The sequence below is a fragment of the Thalassophryne amazonica genome, chromosome 4, assembly GCF_902500255.1.
Source record: "Thalassophryne amazonica chromosome 4, fThaAma1.1, whole genome shotgun sequence".
In the NCBI taxonomy this organism is placed as follows: domain Eukaryota; kingdom Metazoa; phylum Chordata; class Actinopteri; order Batrachoidiformes; family Batrachoididae; genus Thalassophryne; species Thalassophryne amazonica.
The window spans coordinates 41,363,613-41,382,919 of NC_047106.1; the positions used below are offsets into that span (position 1 = coordinate 41,363,613).

The 19,307-nt window shown below is 40.7% G+C and overlaps 1 protein-coding gene across 3 annotated transcripts in view; it reads right to left on the minus strand.

Moving 5' to 3' along the window:
- The window catches only part of grm5b (glutamate receptor, metabotropic 5b), a 310,360-nt gene that overhangs the window by 235,408 nt on the left and 55,645 nt on the right, over window positions 1–19,307 (minus strand). For all 3 annotated transcript variants that reach the window (XM_034167750.1, XM_034167749.1, XM_034167751.1), the window contains exons 3-4: window positions 13,090–13,524; window positions 12,802–12,916 (exon numbers count right to left, since the gene is read on the minus strand). In XM_034167750.1, the coding sequence (XP_034023641.1) occupies window positions 12,802–12,916; window positions 13,090–13,524 (550 nt within the window). The remainder of the gene's footprint in view (window positions 1–12,801; window positions 12,917–13,089; window positions 13,525–19,307) is intronic.

A 19,307-nucleotide genomic window follows, 5' to 3' on the forward strand; every position in this document is an offset into this window, starting at 1 on the left:
AACAAGAGTTCTGAAGCCAAAGGTTGGGTCAGTTTGAGGAGAAAGTGCCCATTAAAGCAAAGAAGAACTCTTGTCACATGGGGACTCAAGGGAAATTGATCTGCGACTCATGCAGGATTTTCAGTTCTTCTTACCGTTCTCTGTACTACCCCTCAATTACCACCTCGATTTCATAAACAGCATGCAATGTACGCAAACATGATCACAGAAGACAGAAAATGAAAGTTCCCAGAGAGTAACTGTGCATGGATGAAAGCTAGAATAAGAACATAGAAGAGAGAAACGAGACAAAGTGAGACAGGTAAAAAGGAGGATGCGACTGAGGTGGAGAAGAGGTTGAAATTTTCTCCCGTGGATTGATCATTTGTTACTGCATAAGGTGTGTCAGTGAAACTGATGTAGCTGTTCTGGACTAAGTGACAGCGATGAAGAGATGTGATCAGTAAAACACCACAAGAGGCACTCGAACCTATAATGTTTGTAAATGTGCATGCATGTGACATGAACTCATGACCAATGAAATAACAGCAACCCAAACACCTGAATCAGCCTGTGTCGCCTGCAGACGCTCCTCTTTGTGCAGCAAAGGTAATCATCATACCATCACAAATGTTTAATGGATGAGGTCGGGCTGCACAGTTGGGTTAAAAACAAATGTGACCTTTGTTCCATGATTGTCCTGTGATTTGCATATGGGGAAGTGACTCAGAAACGCTGCAGTGATTACACCTATCCCGCCCCTGCTCAACGCTGAAACACTGGACCTCATGCAAAAACGGTTTCATTAACAAAATTATCAAAAAGGTTTTTAAAAAAGTTTACTTCTTAAAGGCATCTTTCACACTTGCACAGATTTGATCCCTGCACTGCCGCGCAACTTGTCATGCCAATGCGCCCCGCTTCATTCCGCTTGATGCCACTCTTTGTCCCACTTGATGCTACACTATATAAAATAATCATTTCGTATCCGATGACGCATTTGCTCTCAGAACGTGGCTGATGAAACCATCTCTCATCGCTCCCAGTATCACAGAGAAATTATCTACAGCTGCAGGTCGTCTCATGCTCGTGTTGTGGAGAACGTATTTGGAATCTTCTCTCAAAGGTAATTATGTATAATATATTGTATATTGTAATGGCTTGGTAAAACAGTTGCATTTTCATTCCTTCTCCTGAGGTAGATCATGTATCTGTAAAATTATGTTTATTACAGATGTAACATCTCGCCATAATCGTTCAGATGCCCTGCGCGCGATGATACTCATTGACACGCAGTGACACGCAGTGTTGTCGATTTTGAACATTTCAAAATTTCATTTGCGCAGTGGCTCACAGCCACACACAGTTCACACATAGTTTACGGCACGCCGAATTGCGTGCCAGTGCAGGGATCATATAAGTGTCAAGGTGCCTTAAGTTTTGACCGTCATGAAGTTCTGAAGTTTTCTGCACCTTGTTTGTGCAATGGGAAAATATGAGCATGCAATGCCAGACTCATAAAATGCACTCAAAAAACTGATGCATTGGATGAACTCAATTCAATTATGAACAGGATTTCCATCTAATAAAATATGTAGCCCTGAATCAAATAAAGTACATCCATGCAAGATAATTTAATTTAATTTAGTTGGGACTACATATATTTATTAGATGGAAATCCTGCCTATAATTGAATTGAGTTCATTCAATGAGTCATTTGTTATGCTGAGTTCACACCGGGCACGATGCGAGCAACAGCAGCGACAGGTTGCCATGTAATCCCCATTCAAGGAGGCGCTGTGGCACCAAGCCATGCAATGCAATGCGATGGACGCGAATGAAGCAACACCAGTGAAGCAATTTTGAGCGATTGGCGCGTTTGTGGCGCGATACTGCGTCGTGTCACGTCGTGTCACGTCGCATCACGTCACGTCGCATCACGTCACGTCGCGTTGCCCTCCTCCCCAAGTTGAAAAATCTGAACTTTTTCATCTTGTCGTGCTGCGATGACCAATCAGGGACTGGATATGTAGTGACGTGGCGATGTCTGGAGTTTGACTGAGGATGTGAACATGTCCTGTCTCTGGTAGCAGCCTGTGAGCAGAACTTATGTCCCTTTTGTCTTTTACTTCACAATTATGACAGAGTTTTTGGGGGAAGAGCGAGGAGCAGCCCCACAGCAAGCAGCGGAGAGTTTTTTTTCTTTCACGTGCGCGCACAAGCAAATCGTCCGTGAAGATTATTTTATTTATTAACTACACAGATGTATAATAAAACAAATAGTGACTGGTTTATGACAGAGTTTGGGGGAAGAGCAAGCAGCAGCCCCACAGCAGGGACAGCGGAGTTTTTTTTTTGTTTGTTTGTTTGTTTACATGTGCGCGCGTGAACGGGACAGGAGGTCCTCAAACTGGGTCCTGGAGAGGTGGAAGGACCGCTGAAAGTGGCCGTCATCCAGATACAGCTCCTGCAGCAAATAATGAAACTCCAGCCTGAGGATGATGTGAACCCATGGATGGTGCCGCTGGCGACATTTGTCAGCTTTCCACAACAATTAAGAGCACAGCAACTCGCTCCGTGTGATCAAGGTCCGTCATGTTAACTTGACTGACAACCGGAGCCGGCGAGCGGAATGGAAGCGCCTCCTATTTGATGATGCACTGGGGCGAATTTTCGCAGCGAAAGCAGAGCAACACACCAGGCGATGTTGAATTTGTGGCGTCTTGTCGCACCCGGTGTGAACGCAGCATTAGATACACTCAAAAAAACAACCCATTGGACTGGATTCCACCTAATAAATATAAGTAGTCCCAACTAACCTAAATTACATTATCTTGCATGGATGGGTTTTATTTGAGGTGGAGCTACATATACTTATTACGTAGATGGAAATCCTGCACATAATTCAACTGATTTCATCCAAAGAACCATTTTTTGAGTCTGGTCATAAATCCAGATAACTGGATAAATGACTGTGTAAATTTTCCAACTTCTGCCTGTATGTGTGTACGTATATTAGTGCACATTCACGTGAAAAGTGAATGGCCATAAATAATGCCCCCCCCACCCCCACCCCAAAAAAAAACAAAAACAAATAAGGCCACGTGCCCTGCCCATGCATGTCAGAGGTGTCCAAACAGGATGCTTTAATACTGTAATCGGTGACACCAATGGTGAAAAAATGAAGGACATTTTTTGTGTGTGTGTGTGTGTGGGGGGGGGCTCACACTGGTCTAACTATGTAACTCGTTTGGTCAAACTGGGGTGAAAATCATGTTCCTTGACATTTGTCAAAAAATAATTCTTTAAGGGCAGTTTTAGGTCATCCTTCATTGACATAACCATGTTTAGTCAAAAATGAGCAAGAGGACCCAAGGACGTTGTGATTGTAAGAGTTTGTTGGATAATAAAGCTAAAATCTTGTAAAACAAGATTTAAAATACTCCTCAAAAATGTACTTTCTGTACTATAACTGCATAATGTTGAAGATTCTGATCTTGTCACTCCCAATTAAGGCAAAGAGCATGTGTGTGCAATCAGCTGTGCGCAGGTCCTCAGGTTTGCCGCAGTGGAGTGGGTGCAGAGCCACAGTGGGATTTGGTATAAATTTTACCCTCCAGTTCTTACGTGGAGAAACCTGCTCGCACCTCCGTGTTCCCACATGGTCTCCAAGAGAAGAACTAATCAGGACCTACTCTGCTTCACTTCTGATATGCGATGGGATCAGCTGTGGACAGAGTGGCACATCTGGAGCATCACACCCCCCACCCCTCGAGTATAATATTTAATTACTTCAGTGCAATACACTGACATTACACATGCTGGACAGGAGACGGAGACAAGAAGAAGAGGAGTGTCTCTCCCTTATTTAGCAGGAGTAGGGGAAAAACTACAGAGGATCTTCAGACAGCACAAAATCCCAGTTTACTTTAAACCGGTTAACACCTTGAGACAGAAATTAGTTCACCCTAAGGACATGATCCCTAGTTACAAACAGAGCAATGTAGTGTATTCTATCAGATGTCAGGAAAACTGTAACGAACACTACATAGGTGAAACGAAGCAACCTTTACACAAAAGGCTATACCAGCACCGCAGAGAGGGCGCCAGTGGACCTCAGTCTGCAGTTCATCTCCACCTTAAAGACACTAACCACACGTTTGAGGACAAGGAAGTTAAAATATTAGCCAGAGAGAAGAAATGGTTTGAGAGAGGGGTCAAGGAGGCATTCTTTGTGAAACGTCTGAAACCCAGCCTTAACCGGGGAGGGGGTCTGAGACACACTTTATCCCCTGTTTACAATGGGGTACTCAGGTCAAAGGAGTTTCAGTCTTTTGTTCATGGTAATGAGTCATTCACGTCATCAAGGGAGCCATCAGAAAGGCATCCATCCCATCATTAGAGGGACAGCTGTCCTGTCATTAGGTGTGCTAACTAGAGCACAATAGGTGCTAATTAGAGCGATTGTTTAGTCACTAACCTATAGCAGTCTGCCTCTCAGTAGGAGGGGTCTGGTTAGGTTTAAACCTCCAGCTTTTGTTGGCTTCTGTTTTATTCTTCTCTACAAGAGTCAGACAGAAGTCAGACTTCCAGAGCAAGAATTTTAGCTGAGGAAGCTTCTGCGATTTGAAGCGAAACGTTCTCGCGTCAAGCAACCCAGTCCAGTCGAAGATTCAAGCTTCTCTACTACGTGCTAGTTTAGTAACTGCTGTGTTCTCCTCTCTTTCCTCCTATTTTTTCCCTTTCATTCCTCAATGAATCCCTTAATTCCTTCTTTCCTTGTCTCTCCTCTTTCTTGTGCACTAATTCTCGTCCTGGTGTTGGAAACCGATTGTGTGTGAGAAGCAGCTGCCGCCCTTCACAGCCAGTCTCAAGGTCAAACCGGCCCATCTTCAGAAATCCAACAACTAATGCTTTTATTGAAGACACAAACATTATCATGCACGACCACACACAGCCAGGCACACACACACACACACACACACACACACACACACACACACACACACACACACACACACACACGTTACATTGTTTAAAGTTACAGTGTGTAGGATTTAGTTCCATCTAATGGTGAGAGAGGAATCCAGCAAATGGTGATAGAAGCACCAAATCTGGCACAAATACACCTTAGACATTACTCTTTTGAAAAATTAACAATTGGCCATTTGAATTTTCAATAGGCAGCCAGGTAGCGATCAAGTGAAGAATTACACAGGGGTCAAAATTGAAAGATGCTTGAATCATATTGAAAACTATACCACATTATTTGTGTGATCACAAAGATTCCAAAAAGGTATAGTTTGGACTATCTGTGACTGAATGTTATGGAGTTAGGTAAAAACAGCAAGAATGGTGACAAAGGTCATTCTCAGTTTGTACAGGAGTCAAAAGTTAAAGTTGCTCTAATTTTGGTAAAACGTGACACAAATTATTGGTTGAGTTAATAGGGTTTTTAAAAAGGAATAGTTTGCGTCATGTGTCATGCTTAGTTATCATGTCACGGGTTAAGATATGTCATAGAATCTAATGTATGTTGACCTTGTTTGACCTTTACTTTGCAGAACAAACATTCAACACAGTCAAAACTATTCCATTTATTAATTTGCACCACATTTTACCAAAATTGGAGCAACTTTAACTTTCGACCCCTGTACAAACTGAAATTGACCTTTGTCAGTATTCTTGCTGTTTTTACCCCATAACTTCATAACATTCAGACATAGATAGTCCAAACTATACCTTTTTGGAATCATTATGCTCAGACAAATAATGTGGTATAGGTTTCAATATGATTGGAGTATCTTTTAATTTCAACTCCTGTGGAATTCTTCAATTGACCCCTACCTGGCTGCCTATTGAAAATTCAAATCGCCAATGGGTTTTGTCAAAAGAGTACTGTATAAGGAGTATTTATACTGAATTTGTTGGTTCCATCACCATTTACAGGATTGTTTCAGTTATTTGCTGTATGAAACTGCATTGTGCCGTCACTGGTCATGATTTTGTTTCAGGATTCATGCTGCTTTGCCTTCTCATGTCATAACCAATATGTGTGATCCTCCATCTCATAAAAATGAGGGCTCTCAATCTTCTTGGCCTGCAGCAGCAGCAGCCTGCAGACCGCCGGTCCGTCCTGGCATCTCACAGTAACCATCTACCTGCAGCAGCTCCATGAAAAGTGCATGTCCTCTTTGCATTTTCCAGGCAGCAGCTGGTGGAGAAGAATAATGTTGTTCCTCTTTTACACAACATGCATGATGCTACATATGTACAGTGCACGGACGTGACGGTCACATCCGTGCACACCACTCACACATCAATCTCAAATGCCCTCTAGTAATGCTGAAGACCGAGCATGGAGCTCTCACTGTGTTCAATTCAATCAATCAATTTTTTTTTTATATAGCGCCAAATCACAACAAGCAGTTGCCCCAAGGTGCCTTATACTGCAAGGCAAGGCCATACAATAATTATGTAAAATCCCAATGGTCAAAACGACCCCCTGTGAGCAAGCACTTGGCTACAGTGGGAAGGAAAAACTCCCTTTTAACAGGAAGAAACCTCCAGCAGAACCAGGCTCAGGGAGGGGCAGTCTTCTGCTGGGACTGGTTGGGGCTGAGGGAGAGAACCAGGAAAAAGACATGCTGTGGAGGGGAGCAGAGATCGATCACTAATGATTAAATGCAGAGTGGTGCATACAGAGCAAAAAGAGAAAGAAACAATGCATCATGGGAACCCCCCAGCAGTCTACGTCTATAGCAGCATAACTAAGGGATGGTTCAGGGTCACCTGATCCAGCCCTAACTATAAGCTTTAGCAAAAAGGAAAGTTTTAAGCCTAATCTTAAAAGTAGAGAGGGTGTCTGTCTCCCTGATCTGAATTGGGAGCTGGTTCCACAGGAGAGGAGCCTGAAAGCTGAAGGCTCTGCCTCCCATTCTACTCTTACAAACCCTAGGAACTACAAGTAAGCCTGCAGTCTGAGAGCAAAGCGCTCTATTGGGGTGATATGGTACTACGAGGTCCCTAAGATAAGATGGGACCTGATTATTCAAAACCTTATAAGTAAGAAGAAGAATTTTAAATTCTATTCTAGAGTTAACAGGAAGCCAATGAAGAGAGGCCAATATGGGTGAGATATGCTCTCTCCGTCTAGTCCCCGTTAGTACTCTAGCTGCAGCATTTTTAATTAACTGAAGGCTTTTTAGGGAACTTTTAGGACAACCTGATAATAATGAATTACAATAGTCCAGCCTAGAGGAAATAAATGCATGAATTAGTTTTTCAGCATCACTCTGAGACAAGACCTTTCTAATTTTAGAGATATTGCGTAAATGCAAAAAAGCAGTCCTACATATTTGTTTAATATGCGATTTGAATGACATATCCTGATCAAAAATGACTCCAAGATTTCTCACAGTATTATTAGAGGTCAGGGTAATGCCATCCAGAGTAAGGATCTGATTAGACACCATGTTTCTAAGATTTGTGGGGCCAAGTACAATAACTTCAGTTTTATCTGAGTTTAAAAGCAGGAAATTAGAGGTCATCCATGTCTTTATGTCTGTAAGACAATCCTGCAGTTTAGCTAATTGGTGTGTGTCCTCTGGCTTCATGGATAGATAAAGCTGGGTATCATCTGCGTAACAATGAAAATTTAAACAATACCGTCTAATAATACTGCCTAAGGGAAGCATGTATAAAGTGAATAAAATTGGTCCTAGCACAGAACCTTGTGGAACTCCATAATTAACTTTAGTCTGTGAAGAAGATTCCCCATTTACATGAACAAATTGTAATCTATTAGACAAATATGATTCAAACCACCGCAGCGCAGTGCCTTGAATACCTATGGCATGCTCTTATCTCTGTAATAAAATTTTATGGTCAACAGTATCAAAAGCAGCACTGAGGTCTAACAGAACAAGCACAGAGATGAGTCCACTGTCCGAGGCCATAAGAAGATCATTTGTAACCTTCACTAATGCTGTTTCTGTACTATGATGAATTCTAAAACCTGACTGAAACTCTTCAAATAGACCATTCCTCTGCAGATGATCAGTTAGCTGTTTTACAACTACCCTTTCAAGAATTTTTGAGAGAAAAGGAAGGTTGGAGATTGGCCTATAATTAGCTAAGATAGCTGGGTCAAGTGATGGCTTTTTAAGTAATGGTTTAATTGCTGCCACCTTAAAAGCCTGTGGTACATAGCCAACTAACAAAGATAGATTGATCATATTTAAGATCGAAGCATTAAATAATGGTAGGGCTTCCTTGAGCAGCCCGCTAGGAATGGGGTCTAATAAACATGTTGATGGTTTGGATGAAGTAACTAATGAAAATAACTCAGACAGAACAATCAGAGAGAAAGAGTCTAACCAAATACCGGCATCACTGAAAGCAGCCAAAGATAACGATACATCTTTGGGATGGTTATGAGTAATTTTTTCTCTAATAGTTAAAATTTTGTTAGCAAAGAAAGTCATGAAGTCATTACTAGTTAAAGTTAAAGGAATACTCGGCTCAATAGAGCTCTGACTCTTTGTCAGCCTGGCTACAGTGCTGAAAAGAAACCTGGGATTGTTCTTATTTTCTTCAATTAGTGATGAGTAGAAAGATGTCCTAGCTTTACGGAGGGCTTTTTTATAGAGCAACAGACTCTTTTTCCAGGCTAAGTGAAGATCATCTAAATTAGTGAGACGCCATTTCCTCTCCAACTTACGGGTTATCTGCTTTAAGCTACGAGTTTGTGAGTTATACCACGGAGTCAGGCACTTCTGATTTAAAGCTCTCTTTTTCAGAGGAGCTACAGCATCCAAAGTTGTCTTCAATGAGGATGTAAAACTACTGACGAGATACTCTATCTCACTTACAGAGTTTAGGTAGCTACTCTGCACTGTGTTGTTATATGGCATTAGAGAACATAAAGAAGGAATCATATCCTTAAACCTAGTTACAGCGCTTTCTGAAAGACTTCTAGTGTAATGAAACTTATTCCCCACTGCTGGGTAGTCCATCAGAGTAAATGTAAATGTTATTAAGAAATGATCAGACAGAAGGGAGTTTTCAGGGAATACTGTTAAGTCTCCTATTTCCATACCATAAGTCAGAACAAGATCTAAGATATGATTAAAGTGGTGGGTGGACTCATTTACATTTTGAGCAAAGCCAATAGAGTCTAATAATAGATTAAATGCAGTGTTGAGGCTGTCATTCTCAGCATCTGTGTGGATGTTAAAATCGCCCACTATAATTATCTTATCTGAGCTAAGCACTAAGTCAGACAAAAGGTCTGAAAATTCACAGAGAAACTCACAGTAACGACCAGGTGGACGATAGATAATAACAAATAAAACTGGTTTTTGGGACTTCCAATTTGGATGGACAAGACTAAGAGTCAAGCTTTCAAATTAATTAAAGCTCTGTCTGGGTTTTTGATTAATTAATAAGCTGGAATGGAAGATTGCTGCTAATCCTCCGCCCCGGCCCGTGCTACGAGCATTCTGACAGTTAGTGTGACTCGGGGGTGTTGACTCATTTAAAGTAACATATTCATCCTGCTGTAACCAGGTTTCTGTAAGGCAGAATAAATCAATATGTTGATCAATTATTATATCATTTACCAACAGGGACTTAGAAGAGAGAGACCTAATGTTTAATAGACCACATTTAACTGTTTTAGTCTGTGGTGCAGTTGAAGGTGCTATATTATTTTTTCTTTTTGAATTTTTATGCTTAAATAGATTTTTGCTGGTTGTTGGTGGTCTGGGAGCAGGCACCGTCTCTACAGGGATGGGGTAATGAGGGGATGGCAGGGGGAGAGAAGCTGCAGAGAGGTGTGTAAGACTACAACTCTGCTTCCTGGTCCCAACCCTGGATAGTCACGGTTTGGAGGATTTAAGAAAATTGGCCAGATTTCTAGAAATGAGAGCTGCTCCATCCAAAGTGGGATGGATGCCGTCTCTCCTAACAAGACCAGGTTTTCCCAGAAGCTTTGCCAATTATCTATGAAGCCCACCTCATTTTTTGGACACCACTCAGACAGACAGCAATTCAAGGAGAACATGCGGCTAAACATGTCACTCCCGGTCCGATTGGGGAGGGGCCCAGAGAAAACTACAGAGTCTGACATTGTTTTTGCAAAGTTACACACGATTCAATGTTAATTTTAGTGACCTCCGATTGGCGTAACCGGGTGTCATTACTGCCGACGTGAATTACAATCTTACCAAATTTACGCTTAGCGTTAGCCAGCAGTTTCAAATTTCCTTCAATGTCGCCTGCTCTGGCCCCCGGAAGACAATTGACTATGGTTGCTGGTGTCGCTAACTTCACATTTCTCAAAACAGAGTCGCCAATAACCAGAGTTTGATCCTCGGCGGGTGTGTCGCCGAGTGGGGAAAAACGGTTAGAAATGTGAACGGGTTGGCGGTGTACACGGGGCTTCTGTTTAGAACTACGCTTCCTCCTCACAGTCACCCAGTCGGCCTGCTTTCCCGGCTGCTCGGGATCTGCCAGGGGGGAACTAATGGCGGCTAAGCTACCTTGGTCCGCACCGACTACAGGGGCCTGGCTAGCTGTAGAATTTTCCACGGTGCGGAGCCGAGTCTCCAATTCGCCCAGCCTGGCCTCCAAAGCTACGAATAAGCTACACTTATTACAAGTACCATTACTGCTAAAGGAGGCCGAGGAATAACTAAACATTTCACACCCAGAGCAGAAAAGTGCGGGAGAGACAGGAGAAGCCGCCATGCTAAATCGGCTAAGAGCTAGTAGCTGCGCTAAGCTAGTGGATTCCTAAAAACACGCAAAGTGAATAATGTGTAAATAATTTAGAGGTGATTCAGCAGAAGGAGTTCTTTAGTTAAGGCACGTGAAGATTACACTGGGAAACAAATCGTAATCTAGATAACTAGATCAATCTAACTGCGCAGATTAAACAGCTAACAGATACAGCAAAACACCGCTGTGCTCCGGAACAGGAAGTGATACAATACCGCAGTGAGAGCCAACCACCAGTGTTTGTGTGCTTGCACGTGCATACTTATCGCTTTGTATCCCTCCCTCTCTCCCTCTCACACACACACACACACGCGCGCAGGTCCAACAGGACGCGTCTCGGAACATGTTGTGCAGCTTTGTCCTCTGCTGTCTGTGGCTGGCACACTATCAGCTGTATCTCCCAGCAGTAAACTCAGACTTAATTCACTACCAGCTCCGGCTCTGCAGGAAAACCGCAGGTCTTCATTCTGTGTGTATATTTCTACCAGTAAATTGAATCACCTGCTTCTAAACCCTAAAAATCACATCCTGTCTTTGCAACTCCTCCTCCAGGACTTTGACCACGGTGCAGCCACTCATTTCACTTTTGAGCAAGATTAACTCAGCTGTACCGGCCCAACTGTCATCAAACATGGTATAGGCATTACGCAAATAAGCCTATTGATTTCTGAGTTAAAAGGTTAAAAGGTTGAGGTCATTGGATTGTAGTCGGTAGACTACAGACTACAGACTCAGTGAGCACAGCCTCGCCGTGGAGAAAGGCCACCACAGACAGACCTGGCTCTCCGGAGACTGTGCACCCACTGCTCACAACATGAGGTGGAGACCGAGCTGCACTTCCTAACCACCTGCCCGCTGTACCAAGACATTGGAGACATGTACTTCCCACAGATCACAAACACCCAAAAAGACTTTGTCAATGTTGGTCATGCTCTCAAACATCCTTATCTGTTGGGTGAAGTACAACAATGTGCAAACACAGTACCAAGGTTTGTGAGCCGCTGTGACATGAAAAGAAGGAGCAACGGACATCATTATCATTCCAAGCAGCTAACCAAAAACTGTTTCTACCAGCTGAGGAAGATTTCGAAACTCAGATCAATTGTTTCAAAAGATATTCATGCATTTGTGTCTTCTTGTTTGAACTACTGCAACAGTTTGTTTTCCTGTCTGAACAAAAAGGAGCTGTCCCGTCTGCAGCAGGTCCAAAATTCTGCAGCAAGGCTGCTGTCCCACTCAAACAGAAGGTCTCATATTTCTCCTATTTTAAAGTCCCTTCATTGGCTCCCAGTGTCATTTCTTTCCATTTTAAAATCCTGATGTTGACTTTTAGAGCTTTGCATAGCCGGGCTCCCTCCTACATTAGAGACCTGTTATGTCCCTACACTCTGAGGTCAGAGGATCAGAACCTTCTGAAGGTCCGTCATACCCACTTTAAGACCCGAGGAGATCGCTCTTTCCAGGCCGTTGCGTTCTTCGTTCACTGGACTCTGTTGATGTCTTTAAGAGCAGACTTAAAACCCATCTGTTTCTCCAGGCATTCAAACCTTAGTAGTGAGAAGGCTGTTTTATGACCACTGTGTCTTAGTGCTATTTTATTGTGATGTACATTGTATTTTTCTCAGAATTTTTATCTATGTGTGTCTTTTGTGAAGCACCTTGTGACTTTCCTTGTCTGTGAAAGGTGTTAAATAAATAAACATTACTTACTTACTTATAAACCACCGTAAACCCAAAACAGGAGATTAAACTGCTGTCACGTTATCTATGTATAATATAACACATTCTATGGGACAGTATATTTTTACACTGAAAGCACAATTTTTATTATTATTTCAAACCCACATCTCCTGTTTAAACATTTACTTACTGTAGAATATTGTTAAATGGATGTATAGTTTCTTAATTTTTTATTTTTACTTTTTGCTCTTTGTAACACTTGCTTTGACTCCCATGTCAATAAAGCTCCACTGAAATGAAATTAAATGACAATGAGAGAGAGAGAGAGAGAGAGAGAGAGAGAGAGAGAGACCACTGTACCTTCGGTGTGTATGGCAGACACGTAGCTCCAGTTGTATCTCTTCACGATGTTGACCATCGCTCTCGCCTGCTGAGCGTCTGAAGGCACCACCCGCATAAAGTACTTGTACAGACTCTGAAGTAAAACAAATGACAAGCAAAATTAGTGTTTGACAATCAACAGACCAAGTGGGTGTCACAAAACACAGCAACAATACAATGTGTCTGATGTTCTCTCTCCGTAAGCCTTCATAAACGTCGTTCGAGAGGCGATGGTTTGGGCGTTTCAGTATCTTGAGTCACACTCACCTTGTCACTGAGGTCCATGCTGGTGGCAGAGTACGCTATCTGCGGTATGTTGAACAGCTGCAGAAGGTTTTGCACCTGGATCGCTACGGAGCTTGACCCAGGCCCAATCAAACCCACAATGGGTTTTTTCCCCCGCATGGGAGTGGCTGACGGGTCTGAACACTTGATGGCTGTGCCTCCTCCTCCCCCTCCCCAAGGACTTCCGCCACCCCACTCCTCGGCCTCATCAGAGGAGACCAGCGAGTCCCTTATGAACTCGATGCTCTGCTCCAGAGCCACAGCCGTGTGCCAGCAGGAGTCTCGGATCTCACAGCCCAGGGAGATGTTGGGGAGGATGTTCTGATCGGCGTTGATGCGGTCCAGAGTGTGCATCATGGCTTCCACCCGCTGGATGCCATATTGCTCTCGCACAGCGCCACACTTGCGCTCGTGAACCTGTACAGAGAAGGAAGGAAGAAGAAAAATCACATCTAAAAATCACCTTAAATTTTTTTTTCAGAACAACAAATGCCAACCTCTGAATTCATTTAAAAATGAAAAGAAAAAAAATTCAGTTTCATTTTTTTAAAAAAAGAAAAAATTTGCATGTATTTACTGTTCCTAAGAGTTTAAAAAAATAATGAAAATCTGCTGAACATGTACTAATGCATATACATATAACACATTAAAGTATATACTTATTTGCTAATTCAACTGTCTTTGTGTAGTTGTACTCAGCAGTAAACCATCAAAGACATTAGGTGTTTTTTGTCATTTGTTTTAATGAAAATGAGATTTGTAAATTGCCAATTGAATTCAGTCTCTTTAATCCCTCTTTCTAGCTGCTTCCATTGTTTCCCCAAGTGGGAAGTTTCGATGGGCTCAGATGAAGCCCGCCTGGAAGAAGAAAAAGTGGCAGTTCCTTGACCAGCCACATGAGGCTGGCTCCAAAAGCAAGCAGGTTCTCATTCAAGTCCATGATAAAAACAACTTTAGTGCAGAAATAAACATGTTTACAGCCTGATATAAAAATTGGATTAATCTCTATAGGCAGTTTAGATAGACGCACCCTAGTCCAGGGTGTACCCCACCTCTTGCCCTATGACTGCTTAATTAGAGTAATAGTGTGTTTATATATATATATATATATATATATATATATATATATATATATATATATACACACATACACACACACACGGATTTGTCAATTATACCATCAGATTCAGCTCAGTACGCCAAAGGTTATACCAAAAAGTATGTTAAGGTATATTAAAATATAATGGTTATCATCCTGGTGTGGAGCCGCGTATTATTTTACACTGGAAAGGCATTTCCTGACAAAACTAATGATGGGAGGTGGCACAGGAGGCCTTGAAACATGAGCTTTTGATCCATTGTACTACCCTGAAAAGTAAAAAAAAAAATGACCATTTTGTCAGAATTTGAATGTTTGGATGTCTCCCAGTCACTGGCAGAAAGAAAAACATTAAAGAAGGGTGCCTGACACTTTGCACAGTACTGATATAACTACATTAACAAGTAAAATACTGTATGCAATCATTTTCTTTGCAAATTGTGTTTTCTGACTGCAAACATTGGGAAACTGTTGTTCTTGCTGGAAGTCAAAATCATTATTTCACTAATTTGTGGCCTTACTGAACAGCGAGGCACTTTTTAAAAGTCATGCTTTTAGCACATCTCTGCGCTTCAGCTGGCCGATTGTTTGGCTTATATGCAAATACTTGCCAAGTTCAGAGTTATTTTTCCACATTTGCAATTACCCATAATGGGTTGGAAGAAACTTAAATGTCAGTGGGTGACTACAGGTTCCCAGGGCAGCTAATGGAAGTTGAATGTTCATGGGCTCACACAGAGGTACCAATTCGACAAAATGTGCTCTTTGAGTCTTAAAAGCACAGCAACATAATGAGTCTCTGCACAACAGAACAGCAATATGTCCAAATGGTTTTCCAACAATGAGTTTTTTATCTGCCTTCCTGGAGATGCTCGTTTCTGATCATCCAAACTGTTGATCAGTAGATAATTAGATATACTAAAATGTAAGACCTATCCATGTGCATCTCTCCATTGGCCTAGTTCAAATATAATGAAGCCTAACTACTGATTTGCATTGCATTTGTCATGAACAAGCCATTATTTTATTTAGCACCACCCAGATTTATCTGTGAGTTGCATATAGTTTCTTTGACAGGTACTGAAATTTTCATGGAAAAATTCCACACGGTTCCAGAGATATGCACAAAATTTACCCGAAAAAATAGCACATTTTTCATCAATTTTGATATTTAACATTATCATTTAAAGTTGAATGTTAAAGAAATAACCTTGTATTTTGTCAGTTTGTTTGTTTGTGCTTCATACTAACACACAGTAATACATTTTTTTAAAGGTAGAAATGTCATTTCCTCGAAAAAACATTATGTTCCTAAAGCAAGGTAAAACTGTCGCAAGCGTAACGCTGAGAATAAGTCCTTGATTTATTTGTGTTAAAACCTTAGCTATATCTCCTACTCTGCTTCAACAGAATAATTATATTATTTGTTCAATAATACCAGGAACTAATGGACAGAATTTCTTTGTTTCAGGCTTCTGCAGACTAAAGAAGATACCTCCAACTGTTGTTGCAAGTGTTACTCGCTAGCACATTATAATATATATGCACTGATAATTTCTAGCAATGACTGAACCAAGACCAATAGAAATGTTGAAACACTGATATATAACCATACCTAAAATGATAACATTTCTCAAAAAAAGACCACTTTTAAATTCTGATGGTTATGTCACACTTTTGGCTTCATTATTTTTGAACTAGGCCCATTATGAAACACTCTGATATATATATATATATATATATATATATATATATATATATATATATATATATATATATATATACACACACACAGTATATCTACATCATAAACGGTATAGATAATGAACAATCCTTCCATGACATCACCCGTATTTTTATTGGAAGAGCAATTTTGAAGCTCAAATAGTGCGGCTCTATGTCTCACCATTTGGGCAATGTCTGACTCTGACAAAGTAACAGTTAACCCCATTAATGGGTAAATGGGTGAAGCATGATGATGTCCATGCGTATGTGTGACTTGGGAGGGACAAATGAAGCCCTAGCATGCCCTCATCTCAGTGTTCCCTAACATGCTAACAGGCTAGCCTTGGTTCGGATGTTTTATTAATGCATATTTTTGCAGACAGGATAGAGATTTCATAATGGGTTGTGGTTTTCTTAATGGATCGCTTAAGTGCTAACCTGATGTCTTTTCTGTTCACAGATTGTATTAAAAATTACAACTTGCTTATTTCTTCAGAAACAATGGAATAACAGTGCTAACATCCTGTAGCTACTAATACCTGTGAACAGTACCAACATACAAATGTAATCAGTGGTGGGCACAGATAACCAAAAAATTAACTTCGATAACAGATAATCAGATAACTGAAAAGTTATCTTTGATAAAGATAAACCACCCAAAAATGTATCGGAAGTTACAGATAATCGATAAATTCCAATATTGGTTCTGGTACATTTGCAATTACTAAGAAGCTGAAATTGACTTAACACGATCGCATTTGAAAGCATCAAAAGCGACAACAGAGCCAAAGAATGAAGCAGTATTTACATGCTGCCCCCTGTAGGAAGCTGCACAGAAGACTCCTGAGCGCATCCACAAAATGAGCTCTCTACTAATCATAATGCTCCGGTCAGGCGGAGGTCTTGAAAAATAAAGTCATACTAATTTATGGTTTTGTGAAAATACTGATAGAATAACTCCATTAATGTCAATTCTGTCATTTGTACAAAGTTAAAATATAACATATATCTTTTAATGTTGAATAATGCACTAATTCTGAGGTTTTGTAACAAACACAGACTGCAAAGCATTCTGGGTAAAAGTGCCCTGCTAAACACTGATTGGTTCAGTCATTCATTATGTAAACCAACACGTTAATGTGACGTGTGCTGTGTGTTGGTTTAAAGATAAATGTGCTTTTGTAAAATATTCCATTTTTATTTGTAAAAACAGGCATTTTTACGGAGCCCTGAAAGTGTCATTGCAAAATGTTTTGCATGTTGAGAGAATGTTTGATGTGTGCACATTTTATGATGTTGTAAAACATGCACTCAATATTAGTAAGTAAATTTATTTATATAGTGCCTTTCACAGACATAAGTCACAAAGCACTTCACAGGTTAAAATGCAATAATAAAAACATAGATAAAACAAAGGACAAGGTTAACAATTGGTCAGTTCTGAAAAGCCTTATCTTGACACATAAATGTTGGCTTTACACTGTGTGTGTTTTGGCCATTTTTCAGATGATTTTTCATTTGTGCGAGAATTTTTTGGACTGAGTTTCAGGTTAATCGCGTGTCCTGCATCGTGTAGTGGAGTAGCAAGCTTTAACATCTCACGACCACCTCCTGCTGCTGAAGAGCTACAAAGCATCCAATCGCAGAGCTGTCTTGTAATGTTTTTTTGTTGTTGTCATTTTGTTTTTAAACTTAATTTGTAAAAAAAAAAAAAAAAGCCATTTGCAAAGCCAAAAAGTTGATTTGACCACCATCTGATATAACCGGGTCAAAATAAAGAGAACACTGCCATCTACTGGTACCCAGACGCTTAGTACTTGGGGCGAATACTGCCATGAACACTACTGGCCAGTAGATAGCAGTAGCGGCCTTGAAAACCTGCCAAACAAAATTCCAGATAATCCGTCTGCTACATTTAAGATGCGTGGAATTTAAACGCAAATACAATAACGTCTATAAACCCAGAGAATATATTCACGAGAGTTTTAAGCACTAGAGCTTAATGCTGTTGTCCGTGGAGCCTGAACAGTCTGAGAGCGAAGCGCTCTATTGGGGTGATATGGTACTACGAGGTCCCTAAGATAAGATGGGACCTGATTATTCAAAACCTTATAAGTAAGAAGAAGAATTTTAAATTCTATTCTAGAATTAACAGGAAGCCAATGAAGAGAGGCCAATATGGGTGAGATATGCTCTCTCCTTCTAGTCCCCGTCAGTACTCTAGCTGCAGCATTTTGAATTAACTGAAGGCTTTTTAGGGAACTTTTAGGACAACCTGATAATAATGAATTATAATAGTCCAGCCTAGAGGAAATAAATGCATGAATTAGTTTTTCAGCATCACTCTGAGACAAGACCTTTCTGATTTTAGAGATATTGCGTAAATGCAAAAAAGCAGTCCTACATATTTGTTTAATATGCGCTTTGAATGACATATCCTGATCAAAAATGACTCCAAGATTTCTCACAGTATTACTACACACACATACACTACCCTCGATAATTCATAACTTTATGGCTTATGATAGGTTATGAAACTGATAACTTCTTTAAAAAAAAAAAAAAAACTAAATTCACCCCCATACAGTTGTCATAAAGGGGGAACTGAACTACGACAAACCATTTTTTTGCCTGGATAACATACAATTGTATGTAAAAGTTTGGGCACCCCTGATGATTTCCACGATTTTCCTTTATAAATCATTGGTTGTCTGGATCAGCAAATTCAGTTAAATATATCATATAGAAGACAAGCACAGTGATATTTGAGAAGTGAAATGAAGTTTATAGGATTTACAGAAAGTGTGTGATAATTCTTTTAACAAAATTAGGCATGTGCATAAATTTGGGCACTCCAACAGAAAAAATACATCAGTATTTAGTAGATCCTCTTTTGCAGAAATAACAGCCTCCAAATGCTTCCTATAGCTTCCAATGTGAGTCTGGATTCTGGTTGAAGGTATTTTGGACCATTCGTCTTTACAAAACACCCAGTTCAGTCAGGTTTGTTGGTTTCTGAGCATGGACAGCTGGTTTACAATCACACCACAGATTTTCAATAATATTCAGGTCTGGGGACTGAGATGGCCTTTCCAGAACATTGTACTAGTTCCTCTGCATGAATGCCTTAGTAGATTTTGAGCAGTGTTTAGGGTCGTTGTCTTGTTGAAAGATCCAGCCCTGGTGCAACTTCAACTTTGTCACTGATTCTTGAACATTGTTCTCAAGAATCTGCTGACATTGACTGGAATCCATGTGACCATCAACTTTAACAAGATTCCCAGTACCTGCACTGGCCCCACAGCCACACGGCATGATGAAACCACCTCCAAATTGTACAGTAGGTAGCAAGTGTTTTTCTTGGAATGCTGTGTTC